This window comes from Ricinus communis, chromosome 6 (genome assembly GCF_019578655.1).
Source record: "Ricinus communis isolate WT05 ecotype wild-type chromosome 6, ASM1957865v1, whole genome shotgun sequence".
In the NCBI taxonomy this organism is placed as follows: domain Eukaryota; kingdom Viridiplantae; phylum Streptophyta; class Magnoliopsida; order Malpighiales; family Euphorbiaceae; genus Ricinus; species Ricinus communis.
The window spans coordinates 12,842,226-12,854,978 of NC_063261.1; the positions used below are offsets into that span (position 1 = coordinate 12,842,226).

General features: G+C 33.0%; 1 protein-coding gene and 1 long non-coding RNA gene across 5 annotated transcripts; one reads left to right on the forward strand and one right to left on the reverse strand.

The window, feature by feature from the left end:
• Positions 1-636: 636 nt before the first annotated feature.
• LOC8278984 (putative disease resistance protein RGA4) lies at positions 637-5,464 on the forward strand. 4 transcript variants are annotated; one of them, XR_001535757.3, is made up of 5 exons: positions 637-4,119; positions 4,264-4,313; positions 4,445-4,485; positions 4,657-4,916; positions 5,028-5,464. XR_001535757.3 is itself a non-coding variant. In XM_002526712.4 (2 exons), exon 1 carries the CDS (start codon positions 770-772, stop codon positions 4,070-4,072), a length of 3,303 nt encoding a protein of 1,100 aa, XP_002526758.1. In that variant the 5' UTR covers positions 637-769; the 3' UTR covers positions 4,073-4,119; positions 4,264-4,314. The 4 variants fall into 4 exon arrangements, 1 of the variants encoding a protein (XP_002526758.1); XR_001535758.3 differs by lacking the exon at positions 4,445-4,485; XR_007216373.1 differs by lacking the exons at positions 4,657-4,916; positions 5,028-5,464 and having other exon boundaries at positions 4,445-4,486.
• Positions 5,465-9,516: 4,052 nt separating this feature from the next.
• On the reverse strand, positions 9,517-11,651 carry LOC125370382. The gene is made up of 2 exons (XR_007216287.1): positions 10,663-11,651; positions 9,517-9,781 (listed from the first exon to the last, which is right to left on the reverse strand). It is a non-coding gene; the product is annotated as an uncharacterized LOC125370382 (long non-coding RNA).
• Positions 11,652-12,753: the final 1,102 nt, after the last annotated feature.

Sequence of the window (12,753 nt, forward strand, 5' to 3'; positions counted from 1 at the left end):
TGAGCATTAATTTATTTTTAAAAATCTAACCGCTGCAAAATTAGTTTCGTCAGATATAATGGTAGAGTTTTATATTATTATCAGAGTTGAATAAAATTAAAGAAAAAGTTAAATTATGAATTTATTTTCTCTAAATTTTTTATTATTTTCTCCAAATTTAATAAAAAAGTTTATAATTAGTTTTGAATGAAAGTTAAGTTGATGTGAATCAAATGGTGGTGGAATTACACGCAATTGGCATCGAGCTATAATTATTGAATTGCCGTGTTAGTGAATTTAGATATAAATTATTAACGATATTAAACTGTTCAAAAAAATCACAAGGCGTTTTATGATAAAAGTCAAATGACATAATGAGATTTTATACTTTTCCTTTTCAATATACACATGAATTAGTCAGTGTCATTTTTAAATTACTTAAAATTTGAAGCATAAGTTTATATTCTTTAGCAAGCAGTGTAATTCATTCTCTTATTGTGAAAAATTGGGATGCATTGATCAAAGTGTAAACTTTATTAGGTAATTAGCCTAAGAAAATAATTTTAGGGTGACTTGAAACTTATCAAAACTTTAGGGGGCTGATAGTTAACCCTTTCTCGAAGCAACATCGTCTGAATGTTCATGTTCCTGCATGAATACAGATAGCTATAGATAAATTCTTAAAAAATTCTTAGGTGAGTCCACACTTCTTTCCTTAAAAGAAGCCCACAATACTTTCATATTTTGCCTTCTGTACACCTTTATCTTCCACCTTCTTCATCAAGAAGCCATGGCAGAATCAATCTTGTTTACCATTGTAGCAGAGATTATTGTAAAATTGGGTTCGCGACCATTTCAAGCAAATACCATGTGGATTGGTGTCAAAGATGAGCTTGAAAAATTCAAGACAACAGTGTCAACGATCCAAGCTGTGCTTCTTGATGCTGAGGAGCAGTACTCAAAAAGTAATCAAGTCAGAGTTTGGGTTGATTCACTGAAGGAAGTGTTTTATGATGCTGAGGACTTGTTGGATGAACTTTCTACAGAAGTTCTGCAGCAACAAACGGTGACTGGTAATAAGATGGCTAAGGAGGTACGTCGTTTTTTTTCTAGTTCAAACCAGGTTGCTTTTGGTCTTAAAATGACTCATAAGATTAAGGCTGTTAGAGATAGACTTGATGTGATTGTAGCTAATAGGAAGTTTCATTTAGAGGAGCGTAGAGTAGAGGCCAATCATGTGATCATGTCTAGGGAAAGAGAGCAAACTCACTCCTCTCCACCAGAAGTTATTGTTGGGAGAGAAGAAGATAAACAAGCAATTATAGAGTTGTTGATGGCTTCTAATTATGAAGAGAATGTGGTAGTGATTCCAATAGTTGGTATTGGAGGGTTAGGAAAGACCACTTTGGCTCAACTTGTGTACAATGATGAGAGGGTTAAAACCCATTTCAAGTCAAGTAGTTGGGTTTGTGTTTCTGATGATTTTGATGTGAAAATAATAGTTCAAAAAATTTTGGAGTCTGTTACTGGTGATAGATGTTTTAGTTTTGAGATGGATACTCTGAAAAATCGTCTTCATGAGACAATTAATGGGAAAAGATTTTTGCTTGTTTTAGATGATATATGGTGTGATAATTTTGAGACATGGTGTCGTTTGAGAGATTTGTTAGTCGGTGGTGCTAGAGGAAGTAGAATAATCATAACCACTAGAATTAAGAAGGTTGCGGAGATAGTTAGCACAAATCAGCCATATGAGTTAGAAGGCCTTTCTGACATGGACTCTTGGTCTTTGTTCAAACTAATGGCATTTAAACAAGGGAAGGTGCCAAGTCCTAGTTTTGATGCTATCGGGAGGGAGATTGTGGGGAAATATGTTGGAGTTCCCCTGGCCATTAGAGCAATAGGACGCTTATTGTATTTCAAGAATGCATCTGAGTGGCTATCCTTCAAAAATAAGGAGCTCTCGAATGTGGATCTGAAAGAGAATGACATTTTGTCCACTTTGAAGTTGAGTTATGATCATCTCCCCCCACGTTTGAGACATTGCTTTGCTTATTGTAGAATATTTCCAAAAGGGTCTAAGATTAATGTCAAGAAATTGGTTTATCTTTGGATGGCACAAGGATATATCAAGTCGTCCGATCCAAGTCAATGTCTTGAAGATGTTGGCTTTGAATATTTTAATGATCTTCTTTGGAGGTCTTTTTTCCAAGAAGTAGAGAAGGATCATTTTGGAAATATTAATATATGTAGAATACATGATCTTATGCATGATCTTTGTTGGTCAGTGGTTGGTTCAGGAAGTAATTTATCATCTTCAAATGTGAAATATGTCAGTAAAGGAACTCGACATGTATCGATTGATTATTGTAAGGGAGCTATGCTTCCCAGTTTGCTAGATGTAAGAAAAATGCGGACTTTTTTCTTGTCAAATGAACCGGGGTATAATGGAAATAAAAACCAAGGCCTTGAAATCATTTCCAATTTAAGGAGAGTAAGGGCATTAGATGCACACAATTCTGGAATTGTGATGGTTCCTCGTTCCCTTGAGAAGTTGAAGCATATAAGATTTCTTGATCTTTCATACAATACACGAATTGAGACACTTCCTGATTCCATAACTAAACTGCAAAACCTGCAAGTGCTCAAACTAGCAGGATTGAGAAGGCTGAAGCAACTGCCTAAGGACATCAAGAAGTTGGTGGATCTGATGCATCTTGACCTTTGGAAATGTGATGGTTTGACTCACATGCCCCCTGGGCTTGGTCAATTGACTTCCCTTAGCTACTTGTCGAGATTCCTAGTGGCCAAAGATGATGGCGTCTCCAAGCATGTTAGTGGACTTGGCGAGTTATGCGATTTGAATAATTTGAGAGGATTGCTAGAAATCATGAATCTGCAGAATGTGAAAAATCCAGCATCAGAGTTTAGGACAGCTAATCTGAAAGAGAAGCAGCACCTTCAAACATTGAAACTGACATGGAAATCAGGTGATGAGGATGATAATACTGCAAGTGGTTCAAATGATGACGTGTCATTGGAAGAGCTACAGCCACACGAGAATCTCCAATGGCTAGACGTGCGTGGGTGGGGAAGATTGAGGTTTCCAAGCTGGGTTGCTTCACTCACTAGTTTGGTGGAACTTCGAATTGATAACTGCATAAACTGCCAAAATCTCCCACCTCTAGATCAGTTCCCTTCTCTTAAACATTTGACACTTGATAAATTAAATGATTTGAAGTACATTGAGAGTGGGATAACTTATGATCGTGCAGAGTCAGGACCGGCATTATTTTTCCCTTCCCTAGAGAAGCTATGGCTCAGAAATTGTCCTAATCTGAAGGGATGGTGTAGGACTGATACATCAGCGCCTGAGTTATTCCAGTTTCATTGTCTTGCTTATTTTGAAATCAAGTCTTGTCCTAATTTGACTTCAATGCCACTGATTCCAACTGTGGAAAGGATGGTATTTCAAAATACCAGCATCAAGTCGATGAAGGACATGTTAAAGTTGAAACTTTTGCTGCCACAATCTGCCTCTTCTTCTTGTTCTTCTTCTTCTCTGTCTCCTTCTCTCGTACAATTGAAAGAATTGAGTATTCAGAAAATAGAGGATCTAGACTTTCTACCAGATGAGTTGCTGCAAAATCTCACTTCCCTGCAACAGCTGGATATCATAGATTGTCCAAGAATAACCACTCTATCTCATGATATGCAACATTTGACCTCTCTTGAGGTTCTTATCATCAGGGCTTGTAAGGAGCTAGATTTATCATCAGAGCAGTGGCAGTGCCTCAGAAGCCTCAGGAAGCTTCGCATTGTAAATCTAGCGAAGTTGGTGTCACTGCATCAAGGCCTTCAACATGTTACCACTTTGCAACAACTCGAAATCTGTAGTTGTCCCATTTTGGGGACTTTACCCGAGTGGATCAGTGGCCTCACGACATTGCGACATTTGGAGATCAATGAATGTCCTCTTCTTTCACAGAAATGCAGTAACAATAAGGGAGAGGATTGGTCCAAGATTGCTCATATTCCAAATATCAAAATTGATGGGAGATGGATTCAATTGAAGGGCTACTACGAACTGTGACTAGAAGATTTATTTGGACATTTTTCAGTTTCTTTTTTTTATATCAGGTTTGTTCTTCTCTCATTCATTGTCCTCATTTCACTTTTCTTTTGTTCTTCCCCTGTACTTGAAAGACCCAGTCTACTTTTCTCTTTAAAAAAATCTTTGTATCTTGACATGTTTGTTTCTCTTATTTTATTTGCATGTTGCAGGTATAAATATGTCTTGCGGTGGTCTTTCTTAAATCCAAAAGATGATGAAGGTGAGAATTATTTTGTTGCAATAAAAACTTGTGCACCTGATAGTCAATTTGATTTGCAACAATTAAGTCTTGCTCTGCCTTTTTCTAATAATTTTTCTGTTCTCATCCTCTTATAATCAATTGTTATGCAGCTTCAAAACTTTAGGATGGCTTTCATTGCCTAGTTTTGTAGGTTTTGTCATTTATCAATCTACGCCAAAAGTTTTTAATTCTTAATTACTTGACATACATTTTAGTTTTCCAGTGATCGCTTTTTCGTCTTTATACTCTATTTACTTGCACACAAACAAGTTAAAACATCAAACAACCCCAAGAATTGAGTTCATTTAATTTGTTTTTGCAGGAAAACAATATACAGAGGTTGCCCCAGTTTATAGTTATTTCAAAGCTTCTCACTACAAGAAGCATGATCTGTTTGGCATGGAATGTTCCTCTTTCTTGCTAGTTGCTGCTTGTCAACAGTGCAGGATTGCAGGACACCTTTGGTGATGACTATGTTAGGATTGCTTTCAGAATTTATTAAAGCTGCTAGTTGACATCTCTTTCAGAAGGGAAGATGGGAAGGAAGTTGGTAATCGTTTATCATCAAGAGGAGTTAACACGGTGAGCTGTGGCGGTCTATTAACTTCTGTTTTTTTCTTTTTTTGTTTGTGATGATCCATTAACTTGGGAAAAAACAACTAAGTGGTGTTCATCTGATCTATTGTTTTTCAGAATTCATTCATCAATCTGTGTGGTGGAGGCCATCGTTATTGATTACATGATCGTCGAGATTTACTTACCTTCTTGATCATGATTTGTCAGTTGAATCAACAAGCTGTCTTATGCAGTTCTTTTAGAGAATAGCAACCTACTGGCATCTTAGTATTCAGAGATTTAGATGCTGAAACACCATATGCATGGTACCCAAAGATTGCTCAAATTTCAAACGTTGAGATTCACTGCACCAATGATTAAACTAGTTTGGTTCTAGGAATGGATTCTGAACTCATCTGTGTAATGTTCTACAAGTTCAATTCAAGAACTATTTCTATTCCATGTTTACTTTTGTTTAGAATTTCAGTTATTGGTTACCCAAAATAAATTTTGGAATGTTTTGACAGATATCCAACCTGATATAAAATCCATTTTTAGAGTTTGTTTTGCTGAAAGGATGTTTATAGTTGAACATGTAACTAAACAAAAGGAGAAAGGACTGATCTTTATTTACACTAGGAAAAGGAAACAATAATAAATATAGTGACTCATTACTTCAATTTCTTCTGTTTTTATTTTATAAGTATTCAATACATAAACGATTCATTATTTTAAGTATTTTCCAAGAAGAAAAAGTACACTCTTCAGATATGTTTTGTCTTAATTTGGGTATTTGTCAAACGTTTCCATCTTGTTGCCTCTGTATCAGTAATGACTAGAGAAGGTATTTGTGTCTCTTGGTACTCTTTCAATATTTAAACATTAATTTAAGATATTGAAGCTTATTAGTTTCTTGTCTCCTGGAATATACAGATTCATGTTTCCAAATGGGTTCTGTGTTTACAACTGGTATCGAGTGCCTATGTACTGGGAAAATTCTGGGATACTATGGTTCCTCCAGGTTAGGTAGCTGGTGCAGTTGGTTTTATTCTAGCTACTGCAATGTCATTGTATCTATATTCTCTTGTTGCCATACTCCATGAATATGGGAGGAAGAGAGATAATAGATACAAAGATATTGCAGGATATCTTTACAATACGAGCTAAAAGAATTTAAAATGTATATTTAACTGATTTCTTTCGTTTCTTTGTGTTTATACCATATTTTTTCAACTCAATAAAAAAATAAATTGAACTTAGAATAATGATGGAGTATATTCCAAAATTAAGCTCGACCCATAGAAATAATTAATTAAAATAATTATTTTAATTATGTGAATAGTAATTATTTTTAATACAAAATAGGAGAAAAGGAGATTCAAATAGAATGTTATTTAAAAACTTTCTCCATGGCGATTACTTTTGAAATTTTGGTTCGTGGTATAAATGTTGACAAAAGAAGAAAAAAGACGGAGTATATTCCAAAATTAAGCTCGACCCATAGAAATAATTAATTAAAATAATTATTTTAATTATGTGAATAGTAATTATTTTTAATACAAAATGGGAGGAAGGAAGATTCAAATAGAAAGTTATTTGAAAACTCTCTCTATGACAATTACTCTTGAAATTTTGGTTCGTTGTATAAATGTTGACAAAAGAAGAAAAAAGACCGGCCATTCTTCAAGTCGAACAAGTGGTTTATCATTTGCAGATATACTTGTGGAAGTTACAGAGGTGTAGGAAATACAACAATCACATACAAAAAAATCAAACAAACTCAAGAACAACAAACTCTTTGTATTTTTGTATGCATTCAAGCTTTCTTTGTAACTTTGAAACTCTCAAGTAATTTTATTCCAGCAGTTTTATTTACATTTACAGTAATTTGTGTCCATTAAGTAGAACATCAAACAAATTGTGGCTAAAGACATTTAAAATCCACATTCGTTCTTGGATAGAGGTTAGAAGCACAATCAATCATACAGTCCATGTACACACACATGGTACACCCGCAAATCCAATTTGGAGCCAACACATTAATTTTTTTTGTTCTATGAATGACTACCGCCGGTTAGCTACACTATTAAGCAATTTTATAAAATCAACTATTTATATCGGCCTAATTTTTTAATCGATTCAATTATTTAATTCAGTTTTTTCAATATTTATTATCACTCATATAAAATTATATGTATTATTATTATCAATATAGTATTTTTTTTTTAAACTAGTTATATAATATACTAATTTATATAGTCTAAAGGATTTGTGAATGTGAAATTATATTCAAAAGAAGAAAAATAATACTTGATACAAAAGCAAAGGAACTCCAGCTAGTTACTTACATCTACAAGTACAACAACTGCTGAAAGAGAAAATAAAGACTTGATGACTCAATAAGTTAGTTACAAGCTAACAACCAATGAAAAGGAAGAATAAATATATGTGCAGTTGGACGTGTTATAAAGCATTAATCCTATTAGCCCCCTTCAAGCTGGAGCATGAATGTTAAGCATGCCCAGCTTGGATAGTGAAGAAAGAAACACTAGAATGGCCAAAGGTTTGGTAAGAAAATCTGCCAATTGATTATTAGAAGTCACAAGGAGGAGGCATATGACGGTTCCTTGAACTTTCTCACGAACAATACGACAACCAAGCTCTATATGTTTGGTACGCTCATGAAAAACTGAGATTTCAACAATTTGGACAGCATAACGATTGTCACAGTATAACAGGGCAAGATAAGAGTGAAGAATGCCAAGGTCTCAAAGCAAATATGACAACCATTGGACTTCACAAGTAACAGAGGCTAGAGCCCTGTACTCAGCTTTAGAAGAGGACCTTGACATTTTCTATTATTTCTTGGATTTCTAGGAGATGAGGGCATTAGCAAAGGGGGTGCCAAAACCTGTGATGTATGAGTAGCAGTGAGATGCTTCTTAGTTGGATGCTTAAGGAACTGAGACAATTAATGCACATAAAAGCTTAAGTCAGATCTTGTTATAGTTAGATACGAGAGACGCCCTACCAATCTCCTGTAGGAGGAGCTTTCTAGAAGAAAAGAACCAGAAGCAGTTAACTTAGTACCATGCACCATTCGGGCGGAGGCAAGCTTGCTACCTAGAGAACTAGTATCGGTAAGAATGTCAAGGGCATATTTACATTGGCACAAGCTGATACCCTTACTCATTCGAGCCACTTCTAATCCAAGAATGTATTTCAAAACATCAAACTCCTTTATCTTGAAATGATTATGGAGGTGAGACTTGACAAGTTGGATCTCAAACATGTTGTTACTAGCCAAAATCACATTATCAACGTAAATAAGAAAGGCTATAAAGGAATCACCAGCACGTTTAACAAACAATGAAGGGTTAGCAATAGTATGAGAAAAACCAACCTAAAGCAAGGCCTGAGTAAGTTTCAACTTTAGCTTATTGACCCATTTAGAACTTATCAGTTGTTTGCCATTAGATAAAGAAACAATGTCCCAAGTACGGTTTTGCTGTAAAGCTGCAATCTCAGAGTTCATTGCTTGTTTCCAACTATCAGGTTTAATGGCATCATTGTAACTTAGGTTCTGAATAGGTGGTAAAGTTGAAGGAAAAGGTTTGATAGGAAGGTAAAACGTGAGAATAATAAAGAAAAACAGAAATATAATGAGGTCTGGTTCGAGTTTGGTGAGATAATTGGTATTGGTAGTCTTCTAAATACGAAGTGGTAGTTGTAATTCTAGTTTACTTTCAAAGTGGTGGCTAAGATGCAGGAAAAGAAGTTGAACTTAGATTTGAAGATGGAGCATTAATATCATCTGATGGAGTTGAAGTAGATGAAAAATGAGAGAAGACTATCATTAGAACGAGGATCAGAAAAATGAGAAGAATCACAAAAAAACAGCAGGAAAAGAAGTGGAAAGGTAATTGGCAAAAGGAAACACATATTTAGAAAAAACATTTCGAGAAATAGAAATCTGATGAAAAGTAAAATCATACACAGGATAACCTTTAATACCAAGGGAGAAAGCAATGAAAATACACTTTTCTGCTCTTAGATCAAAATTGGTCTAAGAATGATCAAGAGTAAAAATAAAACATAAGCAACCAACCTTAAATGATCAAGAACATGAGGCTTATGAAATAATAGCTCAAAGGGTGTTTTATTGCTAATAATAGGAGAATGAGTACTGTTTATGAGATAAACAACATGAGTAATGCAATCAGACCAAAATTTAATAGGTAAGTGAGCTTGACTTCTCAAAGCTCGAGCAACATTTAGTATATATTGCTCCTCTTGCTCAACAATACCATGTTGCTGAGGCCTGTAAATACAAGATCTTTGATGCATAATTCCCTTAGAAAAGAAGAAAGAAGTCATATTAAACTCAACAAAATTAATTGTTCTAATGGCTTTGATGTTAATGGAAAACTAAGTTTGGACAAAACATAAAAAATTTCAATTAAAGAACGTGTTTCAGATTTGGACTTTATGAGAAAAACCCATGTATACCTACTATGATCATCAAATATGGTAAGAAAATAATGATGACTATAGAAAGAAGGAGAAGAAAAGGGACCTCAAACATCCATTTGAACCCGATCAAAACAAGCATTAAAGTCTGAAGAACTCAAAGGAAAAGAAAATTTTCTTTGCTTTGCAATTTAACAAATGTCATAATGATCAACATGCTGAGTAAGTTCACTAGGATTTATATTTGTTAACATCTTTATTTTGTTAATAGAAGCATGGCCAAGCTTTTAGTGCTAAAGATTACTAGGTTTATTAGCACTAGTAATATAATTAACAGAAAAGAAATTTGTACAAGAAGGAAGCAAATGATATAACCCGCTCCTCTCTTCAGCTAATCTAATCATCTTCCATCACTTGATGTCCTGAATAAATTGAAAAATTAAACAACAAGAAAGAGTAGTAATCAGTCTGCTAACAAAAACAAGGTTAAAGGAAAAATATTCGGTACATAAAAGAACATTTTATAGAATCAAGGTAGAAGTAAGTTGAGTGGTGCCTATATGAGTTTCCTTGACTTTATATGCCATTTGGCAATCCAATTAATATATGATCAATAAGAGAAGAAAATTGAAAATTGGCTAATGAACATGTAATATAGTCTGTAGCACCTGTATCCAGAATCCATGTGTTAAACAAATCTTGAGATTGAACAAAACTAAAGCATGTGATGATACCTGATTCAGTAGTAGGAGTAAAATGAGAAGTCAAAACATTGACTTGATGACCTGAGTTGTTAACAACAGGATTTGATACTTGTTGGATTAAGGAAAGAAGCTTTATATACTGATCTTGAGTGAAAGTAGGTGAATGTTGAGAAACTGAATTACTTGAGTGCTGAGACTCAGATCCAGTAGAGAAGGCATGATTAAAATTTTTCGTAATTAAGCAGGTGCAAATCTAACATCAAAATTTGATAATAACTATCAACTTAATTTGCAGATCCAACCACTCCTGTTCCTCTTCCCTTATAACTAGTAAAACTAGGGGATATCTATGCTTTTTATAATAACTTTGAACACTGTGCCCTAAGTAATACAATATGTACATTAAGGTAGTTTAGCAGCATTGTTGCTGCTAAAGCCAAAACGTTTATGAGCATTAAAACTAGGAGTTCTACTATTATATGCAGCATTAACCTCTCCAGTTTCAAAAATCTTATTACTGTAAAAGGCAGTTGGATCAGCAGTTATAATTAGATTAAGAGATATACTTAACATTCATGCTGTACAACCAAGGAAAATACCTTATTAACGGAAGGTAATGGTTCCATTATAAGGATTAGCGACTTCACATTTGAAAAGGTTTCATTAAGACTTTTCAGAATTCGAATAACACAACCACTTTGCACGTAGTTCTTTACTGTGGAAAAAGCTAGACAGTCACAGGAAGGTTCACAAGAACAACTTGGCATTAGCCTCAAACTCATAAATTCATCCCATAGTATCTTGAGTTGAGTGAAATACTCAATAACTATTAAAGATCCTTGCTTAAAAGAATAAGTCTCCTCTAGTAAGTCTGTTATACACATAGAATCTCCTTATGAGATACGATCTCTAAGATCTGTCCAAACATCTAAATCAAAATCTAATGAAATAGCACTTTGTGCAATGGACGTTGACAAAGACTTAATCAACCATGACAACACCATAGTATTACATCTTTCACAAGCTGGAAACAAAGTATTTTCTTTGTCAAGCATCTTAATCGATCCATCCACAAACTTTAACTTATTTTTAGACAATAACAAGCTTCATTCCTCTTGACTAGGAGTAATAATTCGATCTAGTGAGTAAAGAGGACACAAGAACCAGAAAAGGATTCTCATTAGGATGTAGATAATAAGGACTCAAAGGTAAATCTTATGCTCTAACTTGATTAGCCATTCAAGTAAAAAGGAAGAAAAAACTTTGTTCGGACAGCAAGAAAATAACCAAGAAAATTTCTAGATCTAGAAACAACCAACCAACAATTTGCAAAACAAAGATATGTAACAATATCAGAAAGTTACAAGGATTCAAGAAAACTAATTTGTTTGGCTAAAAGATGAAATTCGAGAGAGGGTATTAACTATTTATTTCTTCAGAAAAATAGAAAAGAATTAAGCTATGATAATATAAAGAATTGTGAATGTGAAATTATATTCATAACAAGAAAAAATAATATTTGATACAAAAGTAAAGGAACTCCAACTAGTTACTTATATCTACGAGTACAACAACTAATGAAAGAGAAAGTAAAGACTTGCTGACCCAACAACCTAATTACAAGCTAACAACTAAAGAAAAGGAAGAATAAATATATGTACAGTCGCACGTGCTATAAAGTATCAATTTTATTATAGTTGGAAAATAGAAATATTTGTTTAATCATAACATTTCCTATATGTAGTGTATAAAACGTGTGTGAATATAAGTATTTTGTTTGGTTAACCATCGGTTTTAAAATTAAACCGTATTCATAGGTTTAATTAACCACTTTTTGTATTCAATTTGATAATTTGATTCCTTTTTCTTTATTTACTCCTAGTTTTATCATTTTTCTATCTCTAATTAACAAATTTTGTATTAGTTTTTACTAAAAATAAATAAATAAACATTAGTTAGAAAGAGAATGAGGTTGCTCTCCTTCTTTGAGATTTGGTTTAATATATAAATTATTTTCTATTAATTTTTTTATTATATTAAAATAATAAAATATCAAGATAATTAATAAAAATGATTATAATTTAATTTTTAATTTACTATTAAATATTAAATTTATTCAAAATCAATTTTTTATTAAAGTACAAATTAGTTCTAGAGTCTAACAAAATAATAATTAATATCTTTTAATTTACTTTGATTTTTTAATTTTGTACAATTTAATACGATAAAATTTTAAATTTTTTAAAACACTTAATTTTCTTTTACTTACAATTTAATATAAATAAAGTCTCACTTTTTGTATAATTTGATTTCAGTGTCCGATAAAGAATTTAACTAAACACATTTATTTCATATAATAATTTAAATTTATAGTATTAAAGAATAATGCTCGAAAAAATTGGTAGTTTTAATTACACAAGTTGAACATTACCCATCCGATTAACATGGAAGGAGTAGTAGTTAATTTTATTAAAATTCAAAGGGATTTAATATAACGAAAATGAGTGCAGGAACTGACCTATGTATTAGACCAAATTTCATGAAGTAAATAGTATTTAACTCATAATATTTACATAAAAGAGAGAAAATATTTTGTTTAAACAATAAAAATTATAAAAATAAATACTATACATGTCATAAATATAAATAATAATAATTAATATTATAGTCAAGATTATCATCCTCAATAA